The sequence below is a fragment of the Bos indicus genome, chromosome 1 (genome assembly GCF_029378745.1).
Source record: "Bos indicus isolate NIAB-ARS_2022 breed Sahiwal x Tharparkar chromosome 1, NIAB-ARS_B.indTharparkar_mat_pri_1.0, whole genome shotgun sequence".
In the NCBI taxonomy this organism is placed as follows: domain Eukaryota; kingdom Metazoa; phylum Chordata; class Mammalia; order Artiodactyla; family Bovidae; genus Bos; species Bos indicus.
In genome coordinates, this window is record NC_091760.1 from 157,616,514 (window position 1) to 157,636,038 (window position 19,525).

General features: G+C 50.6%; 1 protein-coding gene across 2 annotated transcripts in view; it reads left to right on the forward strand.

Moving 5' to 3' along the window:
* Window positions 1–19,525, forward strand: part of KAT2B (lysine acetyltransferase 2B) — a 97,870-nt gene that overhangs the window by 25,759 nt on the left and 52,586 nt on the right. For both annotated transcript variants that reach the window (XM_070797323.1, XM_070797330.1), the window contains exons 2-3: window positions 170–296; window positions 18,283–18,428. In XM_070797323.1, the coding sequence (XP_070653424.1) occupies window positions 170–296; window positions 18,283–18,428 (273 nt within the window). The remainder of the gene's footprint in view (window positions 1–169; window positions 297–18,282; window positions 18,429–19,525) is intronic.

Genomic DNA, 19,525 nt, shown 5'->3' on the forward strand with positions numbered 1-19,525 from the left:
CCCTCTTTGCATTTTTTTCTGCTTTTGTTTCCTGCTAATACAGAGAACATAATAAGTCAGGAGTGGGAAGGTTGCTGTCCTGTGACTGGTGTGTGTTACTTATGTGTAAAACGTTCAGTTCCTTGCTGTCTGGTATATAATTTTGTTTCTTTCTTTATTCGTTTTTTAGGCAGAGGAATCTTGTAAATGCAATGGCTGGAAAAACCCCAATCCTTCGCCCACGCCCCCCAGAGCCGACCTGCAGCAGATCATCGTCAGCCTGACGGAGTCCTGCCGGAGCTGCAGCCATGCCCTCGGTGAGTCCCGCACCTCCGGGAGACCAGCGGTGTCCCCTGAGACTCTGCCCTGCTGGGCTCGGCGGGTTAGCCAGACTTGTACACCTCGCCTCTGAGGAGGCCGCAACACGACCCCTGAACCTCCTGGTGCTGCTGGGAGGCTTCTCGTGGGAGGCGAATCATGCCCCGTGTGCCCTCATTCTTCTTTTTCTTGAATTTATCGCCTGTGCCGGGTCTTCGCTGCGGCTCAGGCTTTTCTTGAGCTGTGGCAAGCAGAGCCTGCTCTCTGATCGCGGTTCGAGAGGGCTTCCCATCTGGCGGCTCCTCTGGATGGGCTTCAGCTGTTGGGCTCAGGAGTTGTGACACTCGGGCTTAGCCCATCTGGCGCGCGGCATCTTCTGGGATCCGGGCTCGCACTGTGTGTCCTGCGAGCGGATTCTTCGCATTCTCCACAGCCGCTTTCATCCCTCTTTGTCTCCGCTCACTTTTCCCAAGAGCTGGGCTGACTGCTGACGGGGGCGGGGCAGGGGATTGCCAAATGGGACAAAACGTGGCCGCTGAACTAGTTAGGATAATACGTAGCATGTCCTGATTCACTCTGATTTTTTTTTTTAAATTCTTTTCTGATTCCCTGAACTTTCTGGGAGTGCTTCATTTTATCTTCATATTCTTTAATTTCCTGGGTCTGCTATCTCTTTTCTTCCTTGGAATTGTGTTTGGTAAATATTTACTTGTCTCTTCCCTTTCAACGTTCTTATCTGTCCCTGCAAGCTAATCACTGTCAGCCTAGCCAGACTCTGCCGAGTTAGTTACCAGGACTGTGGTAATATAGTCTGTGTCCTGATACTAGTTTTAGGACAAACATTTTCTTTTTAAATTATATTCTGTCTGAGTGGATAAAGGTTACTGAGTAGTTTTCCCTAGATATTCAAATTCAGATTCACAAGGGATCCTGGACTGTTGTCCATACTTTTCTGCCTTCAGTCATCCGGTCTCCCGAAGAATGGCGCCCCGGCCACACAGCCTAATATACTTTTATCTTTTCCACCTGCCCCCTTGTGAGGGGTGGGTGCTCTCAGCCATCATCTTTCTCTCAAGCTTCCCGCTCATCTCAGATGGAGCATCAGCCTTCGTTAGCCAGCAGTTAGGTCTAGTTTGAAGTGTGATTGTGTGTTCAGCTAGAGAGGGTTTCAGTCTGTATAGAACAAAGTAGGAAATAGTGCGATCTCCTCAGGAAGTTACCACACCAGAGTGACCTGAGGAAAGGAACTGGAGACACTCAGTTACCACACCAGAGTGACCTGAGAAAAGGAACTGGAGAAACTCAGTTACCACACCAGAGTGACCTGAGGAAAGGAACTGGAGACACTCAGTCTCATGGGAGGTGTAAATGCACCTACAGTCACATCACCGTGTTGATTTAACTGGCGTCTCTTCTGGCTCTTGAAGCAGCCAGTGCAAAGCAAAGAGGCCAAGAGTCACAGGACCGTCTTTGCTTGTAACTCACCTTTTCCACAGTCATCCCTGAGTGATGCCCTTTAGAATTGCCTCAGGGAATGTGACGCAATAGAGCTCCTCAAACACTGGACTTGAACTGGACTTGGTATTGATTGGGAAATCCTATTATCCTTCACCAATTAACATTTAAAAACAGAGTCTTCTTCCTTATTTAGCTGAGCAGATTGTCTCCTTTCCGAGCACACAGGAATGCCCAAAGGCAGAAACAGCCTTTCTCAAAGAAAAGCTGACTTTGTTCTCTTTTATATTTCTTAACAAGCTGTAAAAACAAATACCCGTACTGTACTATACATAATTGAGAATGGGAAAAAGGGTACACATCCTTTTTAACCTGACAAACCCATGCCAGAAAGTGAACCTAACTGTAAATTGGATGTGCCTTCAGATTAAAAGGGCAGCTATTAGAGCCGTATTCATGATACTGAAAAACTAAAACAACCTAAATATCCCAATGAAAGAGGTCCTTGGTTGAATTATGAAATTCACTGTTCAGTTCAGTTGCTCAGTCGTGTCCGACTCTTTGCGACCCCATGAATTGCAGCACCCCAGGCCTCCCTGTCCATCACCAACTCCCGGAGTTCCCTCAAACTCACGTCCATCGAGTCAGTGATGCCATCCAACCATCTCATCCTCTGTCGTCCCCTTCTCCTCCTGCCCCCAATCCCTCCCAGCATCAGTCTTTTCCAATGAGTCAACTCTTCGCATGAGGTGGCCAAAGTACTGGAGTTTCAGCTTTAGCATCATTCCTTCCAAAGAAATCCCAGGGCTGATCTCCTTCAGAATGGACTGGTTGGATCTCCTTGCAGTCCAAGGGACTCTCAAGAGTCTTCTCCAACACCACAGTTCAAAAGCATCAATTCTTCGGCGCTCAGCTTTCTTCACAGTCCAACTCTCACATCCATAGATGACCACTGGAAAAACCATAGCCTTGACGGACCTTTGTTGGCAAAGTAATGTCTCTGCTTTTGAATATGCTATCTATGTTGGCCACAACTTTCTTTCCAAGGAGTAAGCATCTTTTAATTTCATGGCTGCAATCACCATCTGCAGTGATTTTGGAGCCCCAAAAAATAAAGTCTGATTGTGGCTATTAACAAAAGATGTATTTTCCAACATGCAAAGACATTCTTAACATATAGTTAATGAAAAAAGCAGGCTAGAAAGCAGCTTAATTGAAGGTTTTATGATATTGGACAAAATGGCAAGATCCACCAGCCTAAGTTCAAATCCCAGCTCAACAACCAGTAGCTGTAAGCTGGGACATATTTAATTTGCCTGGATCTCTAGTTTTTCAGTTCTGAAATGGAGTCAGTGGTAGTATTTACCTCATGGGCGTGTTTGAGGAGTAAATGAATTAACTCCAATCAAAATTTTAGCACAGTCCCTGGCGGAAAATTCGTTATTCCTCTTGTTGGAGTTCTTTACTTCAAACAATGGATGGGAACTCTGTCCAGCTTAAAGGAGAAAACCATGTTTGTAAGAAGGGTACTGGTTGCTTTCACAAGCTGGAGACAGAGAAATTCGGAGTCAGTCGGGTCCTGGGATCCCAGCTGCAGGAATTCAAAGTCCTCTGTCCAGGACCCTGGATGATTCCCATCCACTACCTGGAGAAGTCTCTTGAGAGTCCCTTGAACTGCAGGGAGATCACACTGGTCAAGTCTAAAGGAAATCAGCTCTAAATATTCATTGGAAGGACTGATGCTGATGCTTCAGTGGTTTGGCCACTTGATGCAAAGAGCCCACTCATCGGGAAAGACCCTGATGCTGGGAAAGACTGAAGGCCAAAGGAGAGGGCAGCAGAGGATGAGATGGTTGGATGGCATCACCGACTCGGCGGACAGGAATCTGAGCGAACTCCAGGAGGTAGTGTAGGACAGGAGCTGGGTGTGCTGCAGTCCCTGGGGTTGCAAAGAGTGGGACACACTCAGGGACTGAACAACTGCCCTGCCCTGGTTGGGGATTTAAGTCTTCAGAGGAGGGGCTGTGTCATACAAGTATCCGTCACTTGCCCGGCCCAGAGTTTGACCCTCCCACTGAGAACCACCTGGAAGGCGGCGCTTCCCGAAGCGGGGGCGGGGGGGGGGGGGGGGGGGGGGGGGGGGGGTGCCGCCTGGAGAGCAGCCCTGCACATCGCCTATGATCAGGCCGGAGGCCGTGATACACGTTTCAGTAAACAGACTGGATTGTCCAGAGGGTGTATGTTGAGTTGCTGCTGACAGTGGTTTTCTGAGGGCGTTGGGGTTGTGGGCATTTAAAAAATATTTTCCCTCTTTCCTTCCTTCTGCTCCGCATTCGGTCACTTCCTTAAAATTGAAACGTCTGCACATGTTCAAGTGCTCTTGGGATTATCACCAGAATGCCGGAGTCTGTTTATTTGTCCTGGTGTCAGGGCTCTGACACTAGGAAGCTTCCTCTTTTAGAAAGAGGGCTATGCCCCCCTCCCTCCTCCCTACCTTTTTTTAAAAAAACTTATTGTGGAAACTTTCATGTATACGTAAAGGAAGGAAGGATCATTTAATATAATAAAGAGCCTTGTATCCGTCACCCAGCTTTAACAATGATTAACATGTGACAGTTTCCCTCTCTCCCTTTTTTGGGCCAGAGTGTTTTCTTTTAAGCAAGGCATCTTTTCTGATTCCTGCAGATTGCTTCTTTTTCTTTATGATTTCTTTGTCTTTGGCGGTGCTGGGTCTTCATCGCTGTGTGCGGGCTCTCTAGTTGTGCTGAGCGGGGCTGGCCTGCAGAGTGTGGGCTTGCCACTGTGGAGCCTCTCCTGTTGCAGAGCGTGGGCTCTAGGCTCACAGGCTGCAGTGGTTGCTGCTGCATGCAGGATCTTCCCAGGCCAGGGATCGAACCCGGCTCCCCTGCATTGGCAGGCGGGTTTTTGTCCACCCCGATTACTTCTTAAGTATTAACAACAGTGTAGAGGGTCAGGGTGTCATGGAAGCTTGAATTTTCAAAACCTTTCCATCTGTGTGCACCATGCTGTTTTCACAGTCACTATTCTGAGCCTGGGGAATTTGGATCCTACAATACGTGTAATGTTCTCAGACTTGTCAAAACAAAGCATCCAGGCCTACTGATTGATAGGGTCTGCTCTGTTGATTTGCTGTTGGGTGTCCCTTGGTTCAGCCAGACACGCTCTTTTGACAGTGAGCTCTGGTTTCACACAGTCTCTTGACAGTGACTTGCACCCCGGGCATCCTTGGCCTGCCTTAATTTGATACTCTCTGTGTCTCCTGGGTGTAAATCGCAGGGCCCACAGTCTGATTACACAGAACGTTTGGTCGGGAGTTAGAAGCGACTCTAGGCCTGGCTGGGCAGGTTACCAGCCCCCTAACCACTTTGCTGTTTAGAATCTTCACCACAGAATGGAGCTTGCTGCATTTGTCTAATGAGCATTTGAATTGTAGCTGCTCCAAATTGAGATGAGCTGTAGGTGTGAAATCCAGGCCAAATGTTGAAGGTTTTGTATGAGAAAAAGTGAGATATTTCATTAATTTTGATTACATGGTGAAATGATATTTTGGATATATTTGGTTAATAAAATGTATAAATATTCTTCAATTTAATCTCACCTGTTTCTTTTTTCTTTAATGTTGCTACTGGAAAACTTAAAATCATGTGTGTCAGCATTGTATTTCTGTTGGATGGCGTAGGCCCAGAACATTCTATTCCATTCTCTGAAGTTATTTGATATTTGGGATTGTTATAATTACATCCAAAGTTTGACAAAGGGGCCTAACAGAGCACTTCGGTTGGCCCAACACATCTCCTTACTTTAGTATTAATCAGAATTTCTTATTTTGGGACTGCTTGTTTAAGTGGCAGCCTCCTTCTATGACCAGGACACGAGGAAACACCCATTGTGATCACAACACAACTGGGATTTTTGTTGTCTTTTGGAGTCTGTTGTTGTGAACTGTGCTGAGACATACTGCTTATTAAATTTGAGTAGTGATAATGTTTTACAGGTTTATGGAGATTTCTTATTGTTTTGTTTTTTAATTTATTTATCTTTGGCTGAGCTGAGTCTTCCTTGCCGTGTGGGCCTTTTTCCAGTTCCCGAGCGGGGGCTTCTCTCCGGCTGTGACGCTCAGGCCTCGCACTGGGGTGGCGTCTCCTGTTGCCGAGCGCCATCTCTGGAGCAGGGCTCAGTAGTTGCGGCTCCTGAGCTCAGTCACCCTGCAGTATGTGCGGTCCTCCCAGACCAGGACTGAAGACCACGGCGCCGTCAGGGAAGCCCCTGATTGTTCTGTTAATGCCATCAGATTTTCCTGATACACACATGTATTTAAACATCAAAAAAGTGGAAATTGGTGTTTATTCGACCTGGGTTCGATCCCTGGGAAGATCCCCTGGAGAAGGGAAGGGCTGCCCACTCCAGTATTCTGGCCTGGAGAATTCCATGGACCGTGTAGTCCATGGGGTTGCAAAGAGTCGGACACGACTGAGTGACTTCCACTTTCACTTGTGGTTATCTCTGTTTACCTGCTTGTTTACGGTAGAAACTTCCAAGCAAAGTAAAGACCAGCATTAACAGTTACACCAGACTTGTTTCTTGAGCAGCATGAAGCATCTCACCGCGTAGCTTACCACCTGTGTCTTTCTAATGGACTGTTGAAGCTGATCTGGCGTTTGTACACCAACATCAAATTAAATCTCGGAAACTTTTGGAGATTTGGAGATTTTGGAAATTTTGGAAAGAGTTTTGGGTGAAGTAGCAGAGAATAGCTTTATTGATTTGTCAGGCAAAAGGGGACACAGCAGGCTAATGCCCTAAAAACTGTGTGTTTCCACCTGGCAGGTAGCGCGAAGTTTTACAGTAATGGTTCAGAGGGATCCATCAGCTGGAGGACCTTCTTCCGATTGGTTGGTGGCGAGGTCATCGGGAGTTGCCATCAAAAGCCTTGTTCCAGCTGCTCTGGGGTCTGCATGCTTACGGGCAGCAAACACCTAACTTCTCCCACGTGGTGGGGGTTTCATAGCTGAAAGCCGCTCAGAGTCACTGCTGTGTACCGCGTGAGGGGTCCCGGGACCCTGCCTCCAGGCCGCCTTCTTTCTGACTGCTCCTCCCTTGCCTCGCATCCCCTCCCTTCCCTGACTAGCAGCTGTTTGAACCTGCTGTTTGGAATTTCTGGAAGGTCATAGAGGAGGAATGAAACCTGTTCCTGTAAGCAAGAGATGGGGACACGGGAAGGCTCTCCTGCCCGGGAGCCTCACAGGGTCCTGCCTGGAATCACAGGGGACCAAGCCCTCCTCTGTGTTCCCACCACATCGCGAGCCCCACACCACCTGGTACCCCGGGCCTTGTGTACACGTGTCCCTAGCAGATGCCACGTGACTGACATGTGGGGCCCAGCCAGACACAGACACAGCCACCTGGACCAAGTCTGCTTATTCCTCTCGGGAAGGGGCCCCTGTTTTTCTGTACGCTTTCTCCATGGCCTCAGAGTTGTCGGGAGCTGTGAGTCTGTGGCAGGATTCAGGGATAAAGCTGGTAGCATTTTGTGCTCACTTGGTATATCATTACTTTCCCAGCACCCTGAGGTCCTGAAGTCCTGGGATTGCTTTGAGCCCCCGGGGTCCTGAAGTCCTGGGGGATTGCTCTGAGCCCCAGGGTCCTGAAGTCCTGGGATTGCTCTGAGCGCCTGGGGTCCTGAAGTCCTGGGGGATCTCTCTGAGCCCCCGGGGTCCTGAAGTCCTGGGGGATTGCTCTGAGCGCCCCTCGCACCAGCCGGTCCTGTGCTCACACCTGCTGCAGCACCGGGAGCTGAATCTCTTCTTGCACACCTGGCTTCCCACACAGGCGTGCGTGTGCGTGGTCAGTCGTGTCCTCGCAGTCAAATCCGGGCATGCTCTTCTGCTTCAGCCCGCTGGGCGCCTGTTCCTCTCAGGACGGAGCCCCCTGGGCTGAGTGTGTGAGGGTAAGGTGCCTGCCGGCCCGTCCTCCCCTCTGCCTTGCATGTGGAGGCGCACAGCGCTGGCCTTGACCTTCCGTCCTTCCTCGCAGGGGAGCCTGACTCGCCTCTGTGTCCTGGCTAACCCAGCCCTTGGTACAGAGAATCCAGACCTCCCTGTTGCTGCACTGCAGCAGTGCTCACCTCGTTTAACTGTGGTCCTCTAACCATTGTTGCTTTTCTGTGCTGGACGGACATGAAGGCAAAACAAGACCAGGAGCTGACTGTGGCTCGGATCATGAACTCCTTATTGTCAAATTCAGACTGAAATTGAAGAAAGTGGAGAAAACCACTAGACCATTCAGGTATGACCTAAATCAAATCCCTTACAATTATACAGTGGAAGTGAGAAATAGATTTAAGGGACTAGATCTGATAGAGTGCCTGAAGAACTATGGATGGAGGTTCATGACATTGTACAGGAGACAGGAATCAAGACCATCCCCAAGAAAAAGAAATGCGAAAAAGCAAAATGGTTGTCTGAGGAGGCCTTACAAATAGCTGAGAAAAGAAGAGAAGCTAAAGGCAAAGGAGAAAAGGAAAGATATTCCCATTTAAATGCAGAGTTCCAAAGAAGAGCAAGGAGAGATAAGAAAGCCTTCCTCAGCAATCAATGGAAAGAAATAGAGGAAAACAACAGACTGGGAAAGACTAGAGATCTCTTCAAGAAAATTAGAGATACCAAGGGAATATTTCATGCAAAGATGGGCTCCATAAAGGACAGAAATGGTAGGGACCTAACAGAAGCAGAAGATATTAAGAAGAAATGGCAAGAACACACAGAAGAACTGTACAAAAAAGATCTTCACGACCCAGATAATCACGATGATGTGATCACTCACCTAGAGCCAGACATCCTGGAATGCGAAATCAAGTGGGCCTTAGGAAGCATCACTACGAACAAAGCTAGTGGAGGTGATGGAATTCCAGTTGAGCTATTTCAAATCCTGAAAGATGATGCTGTGAAAGTGCTGCACTCAATATTTCAGCAAATTTGGAAAACTCAGCAGTGGCCACAGGACTGGAAAAGGTCAGTTTTCATTCCAATCCCAAAGCAAGGCAATGCCAAAGAATGCTCAAACTACCGCACAACTGCACTCATCTCACATGCTAGTAAAGTAGTGCTCAAAATTCTCCAAGCCAGGCTTCAGCAATACGTGCCCGTGAACTTCCAGACGTTCAAGCTGGTTTTAGAAAAGGCAGAGGAGCCAGAGATCAAATTGCCAACATCAGTTGGATCATCGAAAAAGCAAGAGAGTTCCAAAAAAACATCAGTTTCTGCTTTGTTGACTATGCCAAAGCCTTTGACTGTGTGGATCACAATAAACTGTGGAAAATTCTAAAGGAGATGGGAATACCAGACCACCTGACCTGCCTCTTGAGAAACCTGTATGCAGGTCAGGAAGCAACAGTTAGAATGGACATGGAACAACAGACTGGTTCCAAATAGGAAAAGGAGTACATCAAGGCTGTACATTGTCACCCTGCTTATTTAACTTATATGCAGAGTACATCATGAGAAACGCTGGGCTGGAGGAAGCACAAGCTGGAATCAAGATTGCTGGGAGAAATCGCAATAACTTCATATATGCAGATGACACCACCCTTATGGCAGCAAGTGAAGAGGAACTAAAGAGCCTCTTGATGAAAGTGAAAGAAGAGAGTGAAAAAGTTGGCTTAAAGGTCAACATTCAGAATACTAAGATCATGGCATCCTGTCCCATCACTTCGTGGCAAATAGATGGGAAACAGTGGCTGAGTTTATTTTTCTGGGCTCCAAAATCACTGCAGATGGTGATTGCAGCCATGAAATTAAAAGATGCTTACTCCTTGGAAGGAAAGTTATGATTAACCTAGATAGCATATTCAAAAGCAGAGACATTACTTTGCCAACAAAGGTCTGTCTCGTCAAGGCAATGGTTTTTCCAATGGTCATGTATGGATGGGAGAGTTGGACTATAAAGAAAGCTGAGTGCCAAAGAATTGATGCTTTTGAACTGTGGTGTTGGAGAAGACTCTTGAGAGTCCCTTGGACTGGGAGGAGATCCAACCAGCCCATCCTAAAGGAGATCGGTCCTGGGTGTTCATTGGAAGGACTGATGTTGAAGCTGAAACTCCAATACTTTGGCCACCTGATGTGAAGAGCTGACTCATTTGAAAAGACGCTGATGCTGGGAAGGATTGAGGGCAAGAGGAGAAGGGGACGACAAAGGCTGAGATGGTTGGATGGCATCACTGACTCGATGGACATGGGTTTGGGTGGACTCTGGGAGTTGGTGATGGACAGGGAGGCCTGGCATCCTGCGGTTCATGGGGTTGCAAAGAGTTGGAAACGACTGAGCAACTGAACTCAACTCAACTGACATGAAGGGGATTGAGTTTTTCCCTAGTTCCTGGTATGTTTAGTTCCTTGGGTATCACTGGATTTTTGCTAAAATATCCATTGCGTTCACGGCCACTAAAAAGATGGCTGGTGGCGTTTATTCACAGAAGGGTTTTTATGGTTCATGATCGGTACCTGATCTATGCCGAGTGGTAGCTGCTAGCCATGTGTGACTGATGACCAGACTTGAAAGGTGGCTGTTCCAGTTGAAATGTGCTGCCTGTGGAGAATGCAAACCAATCTTGAAGACTTAATATGAGAAAAGAATTTAAAATATTTTAATATTGAGTATGCATTGAGATAATTTGGTGTCCCCATGGACGGAAGAGCCTGGTAGGCTGCAGTCCATGGGGTCGCTAAGAGTCGGATAGGACTGAGCGACTTCACTTTCACTTTTCACTTTCATGCATTGGAGAAGGAAATGGCAACCCACTCCAGTGTTCTTGCCTGGAGAATCCCAGGGACGGCAGAGCCTGGTGGGCTGCCATCTGTGGGGTGGCACAGAGTGGGACATGGCTGAAGCGACTCAGCAGCAGCAGCAGGTTAGATACAGTGTATTACAATTGACTTCACCTGTTTCTTTTTACCTTTGTAAAAGTGGTTCCTAGGGGCTTCCTTGGTGCTCCAGAGGTTGGCTGCCTGCTTGCACTGCAGGGGGCAGAAGTTCAGCCCCTGGTCAGGGGGGCAAAGATCCTGCAGACTGTGCGGTTTGGCCAGATAGTTTTAATTAACATGTTCTTTGAACACCTATTGTTAGAAAATGTTACCGTGGTTGCTAGAATATTTAAATGTGGTTAAATGTGGTTCTTGGGTTTCCCGGGTGGTTCAGCTGGTAAAGAATCCATCTGCAATGCAGGAGATGTGGATTTGGTCCCTGGGTCAGGAAAATCCCTTAGAGCAGAGAATGGCAAGCCACTCCAGTATGCTTCCCTGGAGAATTCCATGGGCAGAGGAGCCTGACAGGCTCCAGTCCATGGGGTTGCAATGCCTGACACACACACACACACACACACACACATACCCACTGACATGGTTCACATATTCCTTTGGATTGAGCTCTCTAGAGGGTTCTTACTCTTAAATGACCCTTTTTCTCCATTCCAGATGTGAGGTTACTGAAGATGAAACCACTTTTATTTTTTAAATTCTTTCATTAAAATTTTTTTTTTTACTGAAGTATTTGACTATGAAGGCTTACCACGTTGTGCTAGTTTAGGTGTACAGCAGAGTGATTCAGTTGTCCCTCTACCTGCCTACCCATCTATCCATCCATCTCTATAGTGTTGCGGATTCTTTTCTGTTACAGGAAACTACTTTTAAATTAGGAGACTTTTGCGTGTGGTCGGAAGCTGTCATTGAAGGACTTCATTTGATCTCTTCTAGCCTTGACCTCAGATTTCCAGGAACCGAATACGTATTTGAGCAGCTTGCGCATCCCCCAGATGCCGTGCCGCTTGCTTTCTGTCCGGTCCAGAGGAACGAGCCGTGCTGTGGCCCCGCCGCAGGGCCCGAGGACCGGGCTGTCCCGAGAGGAGGAGGTGCTTACTGGGGGCCAGGGCTGGAGGCGCGAAGGTCACGGCCCGTTCGGCGAGGCGCGGCGCTGGGGTCCCTAGCGGGTGGCTGTGGCCCCCTGGCGTCTGCGTTCTGACCTACTGCACCGTGACCACCGCCCTGCCAGGGAGACGCACGGTGGTCAGCCTGCCGCCCTGGATGCGCCTCTCGCCCTCTGCGTGGTGGATGCTGCAGGGACACCACTGCTGGAAGTGAGCCTGCCCCAAGTTGGGGGTTGGTCCTTCTTGGGTAATTATGTGGATGCTTTGTGCCAGGATCTCGGACGACGGTTTGAAATGAAAGCAGGGTCCTTTAGGTTTGACTATCAAATTCCAGGTGGAAGAAAGATTTTTTTTAAAAAACTTTTCTTTGGAAATGTTTTCAAGCTTACAGAAAAGTGGTGAGAATAGTAACAAGGAACATCCCATGTATCTTTTGCCCAGATGTACCTGTTGGTAACATTTTGCCCTGTTTGCTCTGTCCTGTACTCTCACATGTGTGTGCACACGCCCACACTCACATATCACACGTGAGTCTGTGTGTGTATGTGTCTATTTGTATGTATTATACTTTTTCTGGATCATGTGAGAATAAGATGCATTTATATCATGGCTTTTTCCTCTTAAAATACTTAAGTATATATTTTCTAAAAATCAGGATATTCTTTCTTATAAAAAGGTTTTTGTTACTTTTTTGCCTGTGCTGCACAGCTTGCAGGATCCTCATTGCCCAGCCGCCGCCGCCCCCCCACCCCCCACCCCCTGCCACAACCTCTGGACTGCCAGGGGATTCCCGTATATTCTTTTACATAACCTCAGTTTAGTTACCAACTTCAGTAAATATTAGCATTGATGTAATACTTCATCTAGTGCTTGCTTGTGTTCCAATTTTAGAGTTGACCCAAAAATGTCTTTTAGAGCGTTTTTTCCTCTCCATTAAGCACCCAGCAGGCTAGGATCACATCTGTATGTAGTTGTCACGTGAAAATCAGGCAGTGAGTCTCCTCTCCTCAGCACTTGCAGACGCTTCTGACAGCAGATGCACAGGCTTTTCTACTCAGCTCTCCAGCAAACCCCGATGTTTGGCGTCCGGCAACTTAATTCCAGCACTACCTGCCTGTGATTAGCGCAGACCCCACAGGGGCCGGGGTCTGCACCCCCTTCAGATGCTGATCCCAAATTCAGGTCATCACCCGTCTTTCCCACTGGCCAGCTGTAAACTGGAGGTTCCTACTCCTGGGCTTTGATAACTTTGCCTAGTGGCTCACAGAACTCAGGAAAGCAGTCACTAGATTTCTGGTTTTTTCATAAAAGGATACAAGTCAGGAACAGCGGTGGAGGAGAAGCCTGGAGCAGGGTGGGGTGCACAGAGCACCTCCACATCTCCAAGCGGGCCGCCTCCCAGCACCTCTTGGCTTCCCCTCCCGGAGCCCCTCAGTTCAGGGTTTGACGGAGGCCTCTTAGGCATGGTGGTCAGAGCATTGGCCGGTAGTGATTAGCTCAGCCTCCAGGCCCTCTCCCCTCCCGAGGTGGGGGTTCCAACCCTCTCCTCTCTGTGTGCTTCCCCTGCCCGCAGTCCCCATCCTTGGGGCTTTGCAAAAGCCACTCACGGAAACGCAGGTGTGGCTGGAATGGTCTTTATGAACAACAACAGACACTCGTTTCGCTTTATTGTTGCCATCATTTGTGCAATTCCAGGAGTTTTCGGAGCACTTTGCGAAGAAGACCAAACGTGTGTTTCTTGTTACAAGTCACAGTGTCAGTGCACGCCTCTCCCGTCTGCTCTGATGTGGACCAGCTCCTCCTCCCACCACCCTCCCTCTTTTTGTCTTTTATGATACTGATGTTTTGGTAGAGCAATGTTTTCAATTTTAAGACTAAACCTGTTAAAAGCTGGGAGAAAATACATTTTTTTCATCTTTTGATTCTACGGGAAACACCTTTGCAAGCAAGACCTTGAAGAAATGCCAGACACAGATTTGACTTTCTGAAAAATGTGAAATTCCTACATAATCAAACCACAAACCAACACACAAAAACCCCAACGAATCTGGGAGGACAGACAGAAAAAGACCCCCATCCTAGAAAAGCAGGCAGAGGACCTGAATAGGTAGCAAGCAAAAGAACAAACCCGAGTGGCCAGGAACACGGGAAACGATTCCAGGGGCGTTCCCGTGAGTGCAGATCACAGCAGTGGGGGACTTTGGTTTTCAAAAGGCTGGTCGTGAGCAGAGTCTCCACTGTTAGCCAGTGTGGGGAGGGCTCTGTCTCAGCGCTCATGTGGTGGACTGCCACGGACTTTACTGGGAAGACAAATTAGGGAACATATATCAAAACTTTCAATAGCACTGACTCTGTTATGAGTTCTGTGGCTGAATTAACTGTTGTAGATTTGTGCGTTGTAGTATAGAGGCGTATCTCTTCAAGAAAATACACTTTTGGCTCATTGAAGTGAACTGATTTGCATCAAAAGGTTTCTTTGGAAAAGACTGAGTTTTTTTCCTTCAGTAGTGAGTGAGTCCTTGGTTAAATATGAGTTCAGTAAGTAGTTTAGCTTTTCAGTTAGAGTGAAGTGTATCTGGGTTTTGCATGATGTGCGGTTGACTTTGGGCACCTTGGTGAATCTGTTTAATTCGCTTGTGCATGCTTTTGTGCTCAGTCGCTTCAGTCGTGTCTGACTCTTTACAACCCCATGGACTGTGGCCCGCCAGGTTCCTCTGTCCATGGGATTGTCCAGGCAAGAACACTGGAGTGGGTAGCCATGCCCTCCTCCAGGGGATCTTCCTGACCCAGGGATCATGCTATGTAATGTCTCTTGCAATGATGGGTGAGTTCTTCACCACTAATTCTGGGAAGCCCCTAATCCTGCCCATCAGCCCCCGAGGAGCCATCTCTGGACTCAGTAGACATGGGTCTGATGGGGATGGTCTCCCTCCCTCCCATGGCGACAGAGCAGTCTGGGGGAAGCCTTGAGGTCCCCGTGATCAGAGGTGGGAGTGGGGAAGAGTGTTGGGGGTGCCCAGCTGTGTCTGGTGCGGGCACTGTGCCAGGGAAGGGCGTGAGGCAGTAAGAGCCAGGCTCCTTGGCCGGAGGGGCCGCCGTTCTGAGGGTGACCTCAAGGACTGTAAGTCCGAGGTCAAGTGTGTGGGGACGGTGGTGGTGCCCGGGTTGTTGGGGTGGGAGGTGATGAGGGGTGCGGGGGTGATTGGGTTGGCGTGGGGTGTGGATTTGGTGAGAGAGAAAGCTAAGTGTAGGGTGCTCAGAGACCACAAGGAGCATTGGTGAGAGGGGCCCGTGGCTGGAGAGCCTGAGAACGCTACCAGGTCCGAGTGCGCCCTGCGCGCTGCACAGTCGGCCAGTGAGCCCCAGAGATGAGGCCTTGAGGCGAGGACTCCTTTTATTAGGCAAGTTGGCTGACCTAGAGAAGAGCAGACTAGTGTCTCAAAATACCCATTTATGGATTTTGATGGATATGGATCCATATAAATTTATGGATCAGAAACGGGAGGGGTAAGGAAACACGGTACAGAGACCATTTAATTCTTGCAAGCCCCAGGCAGAAGGATGCATTCGCTTCTTTAGGGTCATACACAGGTGGGCAGGTTCAGGGTACCTCCCTGGGAGCGAAACTGGAGCTCTTTAGTTTAAGAGAGGCAGTGGGGCAGGGGGTCATTCACAGGTGGGCAGGCTCACAGTACCTCCCTGGGAGCGAAACTGGAGCTCTTTAGTTTAAGAGAGGCAGAGGGGCAGGGTTCTCTGAGGCAGGCCATTATGTACGATTGTAACAACAAAGACAGGAGTTCAAGTCTTAGCCTGGAGTCAAAATTAACCCTCCAGGCTACTAAGTACTGATGCCATGTGGTAGGCTGTCCGCTTTCTCACCATGGGGAAGCGTCTCTTTCTTGGCAGCTTGTCCAGAGCAGCGTTTTTTCTTCTCTGGTGGGTGGTCTACTCCCCCTGTTTTCATCTGATCTCCCCCCTCCACCTCAACCAATTATTCATTCTAGAAGTTTAGCCCTTTCCATGCACTCCATGTAGCCCCACCCCCGACCTGCCCCTCCCTTCTTTCCGGAGGAGAATCCCCACGGTCTTCGGCTGTAAGAGTCGCCCTGGGTCCAGCAGAGCCTCGCCCTCCTCCCTCTGGGAACCTGCTGTTGTGTTTCCAAGTTCCTGCATCACCAGCTCTGGTTCTCTGTACCCGGGGTCACACAGAGCTTGAAGGAGAGATGATGGATTCCCTTCTGGGCAGAGTCAGAAGCAGGTAGACCTCCTCAGGTCTCCTGTCTTAAGCACTTAAATTTCCATCTAAAAAAAAAATAAGTAAATAAATTTCCATCTAGCCTGCTCTTCACCATGTGCAGGAGGCGGTGCTAGTGGTGAAGAACCCGCCTGTCAGCAGGAGACTTGGGGTGCAGGTTCGATCCCTGGGTCGGGAAGATAACCTGGAGGAGGGCAGGGCAACCCACTCCATATTCTTGCCTGGAGAATCCATGGACTGAGGAGCCTGGTGGGCTACAATCCATAGGGTCGCAAAGAGTCGGACACAACTGAAGCAACTCAGTGTGCCCTTGAAAAAGGCAAGGAAAGGCCCACCTCTGCTCTCCACAGTTGAGACTTTCTTTAGAAGTCATCTCAAGCACTTCTAGGTCCAAGGATTTTCAGCCAGCACACCAAGAGCTCTGCCTCAAAGGATCGCTCTTGCAGGGCCTCTGTCTGTCAGCAAGTGTAGTGACGGTTCCTGGAGACAGACTGAGAGCTGGGCCGCCTCCCGGAGGTGCTCCTGGTGGCTTCTCGGTCGGCTTACCTCCGGAGACCCTCACGGCCCCCAGAGACCCTCGCGGCCCCCAGAGACCCTCGCGGCCCCGAGAGACCCTGGCGACCTCCAGAGACCCTCGCGACCCCGAGACACCGTCGCGACCTCCAGAGACCCTCGCGGCCCCCAGAGACCCTCGCGACCCCCAGAGACCCTCGCGACGCCGAGACACCCTCGTGACCTCCAGAGACCCTCGCGGCCCCCAGAGACCCTCGCGGCCCCGAGAGACCCTGGCGACCTCCAGAGACCCTCGCGACCCCGAGACACCGTCGCGACCTCCAGAGACCCTCGCAGGCCCAAGAGACCCTCGCGACCTCCAGAGACCCTCGCGACCCCCAGAGACCCTCGCGACGCCGAGACACCCTCGTGACCTCCAGAGACCCTCGCGGCCCCCAGAGACCCTCGCGACCCCCAGAGACCCTGGCGACCTCCAGAGACCCTCGCGACCCCGAGACACCGTCGCGACCTCCAGAGACCCTCGCAGGCCCAAGAGACCCTCGCGACCTCCAGAGACCCTCGCGGCCCCCAGAGACCCTCGCGACCCCCAGAGACCCTGGCGACCTCCAGAGACCCTCGCGACGCCGAGACACCCTCGTGACCTCCAGAGACCCTCGCGGCCCCCAGAGACCCTCGCGGCCCCGAGAGACCCTGGCGACCTCCAGAGACCCTCGCGACCCCGAGACACCGTCGCGACCTCCAGAGACCCTCGCGGCCCCGAGACCCTCGCGACCCCCAGAGACCCTCGTGAAGCCGAGACACCCTCGCGACCTCCAGAGACCCTCGTGGCCCCGAGAGACCCTCACGACCTCAAGAGACCCTTATGGTCTTGGAGACCTCGAGAGACCCTTACGAGTGAGGAGGACATGAAGCGAATCAGCTAATCATCCAAAAAGCACATGTGTTCTTGCTTCAGGATTGGAGTCAGAGCTGCTTTGCCTTCAGACCGTGTCTCCGCCTTGCGGGCTGACACTGGAGGAGACAGTGTTCAGTCTCAGCCTGTTTTCTCAACCGTAGAACAGGGTTACTCAGACCTACCTCATGAGATGCTTTGAGGATAAAATGTGTTCACCTCGAAAAGTGGACTGGATTTGGGTAGAAGAGAGGACCGGGGCATGGGAGGGGGGCGATATGGATAGTTCACCTAACGATAGTGAGGCCACAGAAGGAGGCAGGGAAGGCGGTTTGGGGCGCGACCTTGGAGGATGCTGACTCTTGAACGCAAACTGGCCTCAGGGTTTCGCTGTAGAGACTGAGCTTCCAGTGTGTCTCAGGGCTGAGGAGAAAGGCTTCATTCAGATTTTACTGATATTTTTTCAGTTTTTACTGAGATGTGATGTTCTTGGCCACCAGAACTGTTCTCAGGACTTAGATCTAAACGCTTAGGGAGTTTCGTTTCTGTGTCCTCTGAATCCACAGTCCTCAGATCCTAGATCCAGGCTCCACGGCCACAGGGCCCTCTTGGCCTGACGGGAGTTGGCTTCTATAGGGACATAGCAGAATTTAACGTAAGTCAGTTTTGTGAGCAGACTTCAGTCTTGTAGCAGTTCAGAAAGTTCCTCTATTTACAATGCAATCTGATGTATTGGTATTCCAGAAGGTTCCTGGGAGAGAATGTTCCAGACTGGGACTTCCCTGGCAGTCTGGTGGCTAAGACTCCATGCTTCCAGTGCAAGGGGCATGGGTTTGGCCCCTGGGTGGGGACTGGACCCCACAGGCGGAGAAGCCTGGCTGTAAGGAAGGGGTGAGCTGTGCTGACTCCCACTGTGCTCCTTTCTGTCCACAGCTGCTCACGTGTCGCATCTGGAGAACGTGTCGGAGGAGGAGATGAACAGACTGCTGGGCATCGTGCTGGATGTGGAGTATCTCTTTACCTGCGTCCACAGGGAAGAAGATGCCGACACCAAGCAGGTTTATTTCTACCTGTTCAAGGTGAGACGTCCACATTTGGAAAGGCTTGCTTCTCCCTCTGTCTGTCCAGATGCAGCAGGTCACGGGCGGCTGGCCCTGGATCTGCGGAGGCGTGTTTCTCCAGGGCACTCTGCTGTGGGCACCGTGCTTGGAGTGCACCCCTCTCCCTGAGTGCCGCCTATGTGTCGGCCGAGTTGGGTATCTTTATGCTCGTGGATTTCTTCCCATCACGCCCTGTTCATCCCTCCATCCATCCATTTGTCCGTCCAAGCATGTGTCCAACCGTCTGCCCATCTGACAAGGACTTAGTGCATGCCTTCTCTATGCGGGTGCTCGTGTGGGCGTGAAGCCTGGGTCCCTGGGCAGCGAAGTCCTTGGCTTCGTAGAGTTTAGGTTTCAGTAGGAGAGGCGGAGACCGTCAGCAGGTCGGCAGTGTGCGGCCCGAGCCGGCAGAGTGAGTGCGCTCCGCTTGCGAGGGCGCCGGCGGGCGGGGACTAGGGCCAGGAAGACTAGGGCCAGGGAGGATGAGCTGACGGCTGCACAGCGACGCGAGCGGGGGCCAGGGGCTGCCCCTGAAAAGGGCTGTGGAGGCGCCTTCTGGGTGGGGCGCGGTCACACGGCGTGAAGCCCCCAGCCCAGCCCAGCATGGGGGGTGGTGGGGTGCGTGTGGTCACAGAGCATCAAGACCCACAGTGGGCATGAAGCCTCCAGCCCAGTGCGGGGGCCCGGCGGCGGGGAGGCAGGAGGCCTGGCTGGATGGTGGCTGGACTCAGCGTCCTAAGCACAGGAGCGAAGGCTACGGTGGGCGCCTCCCCGCTCCCCACCCCCTGCCTCCTTGGGGAGCAGCCTCAGCTCCAGAGAGTCCCAGTCCTGTTTCCCTAGATGTGGGTTGGTTTGCACTGACGGGGGGAGGGAAGTGGTGGGGGTGGGTGGGGGAACAGAAGAAATTCAGGTCACCAAAAAGAATATTCGCAAAGGTGGCTGACAGAAGGAATAATTAAAAAAACCCCAAACCGACCATTCCGGGCTCTGTAGACTATACTGTGTTGTGTAGCCCTTACAAGGACCTTAAAAACAAAACCCCGAACCCTTCACCGGAGCTGACACCCAGGAGGCGT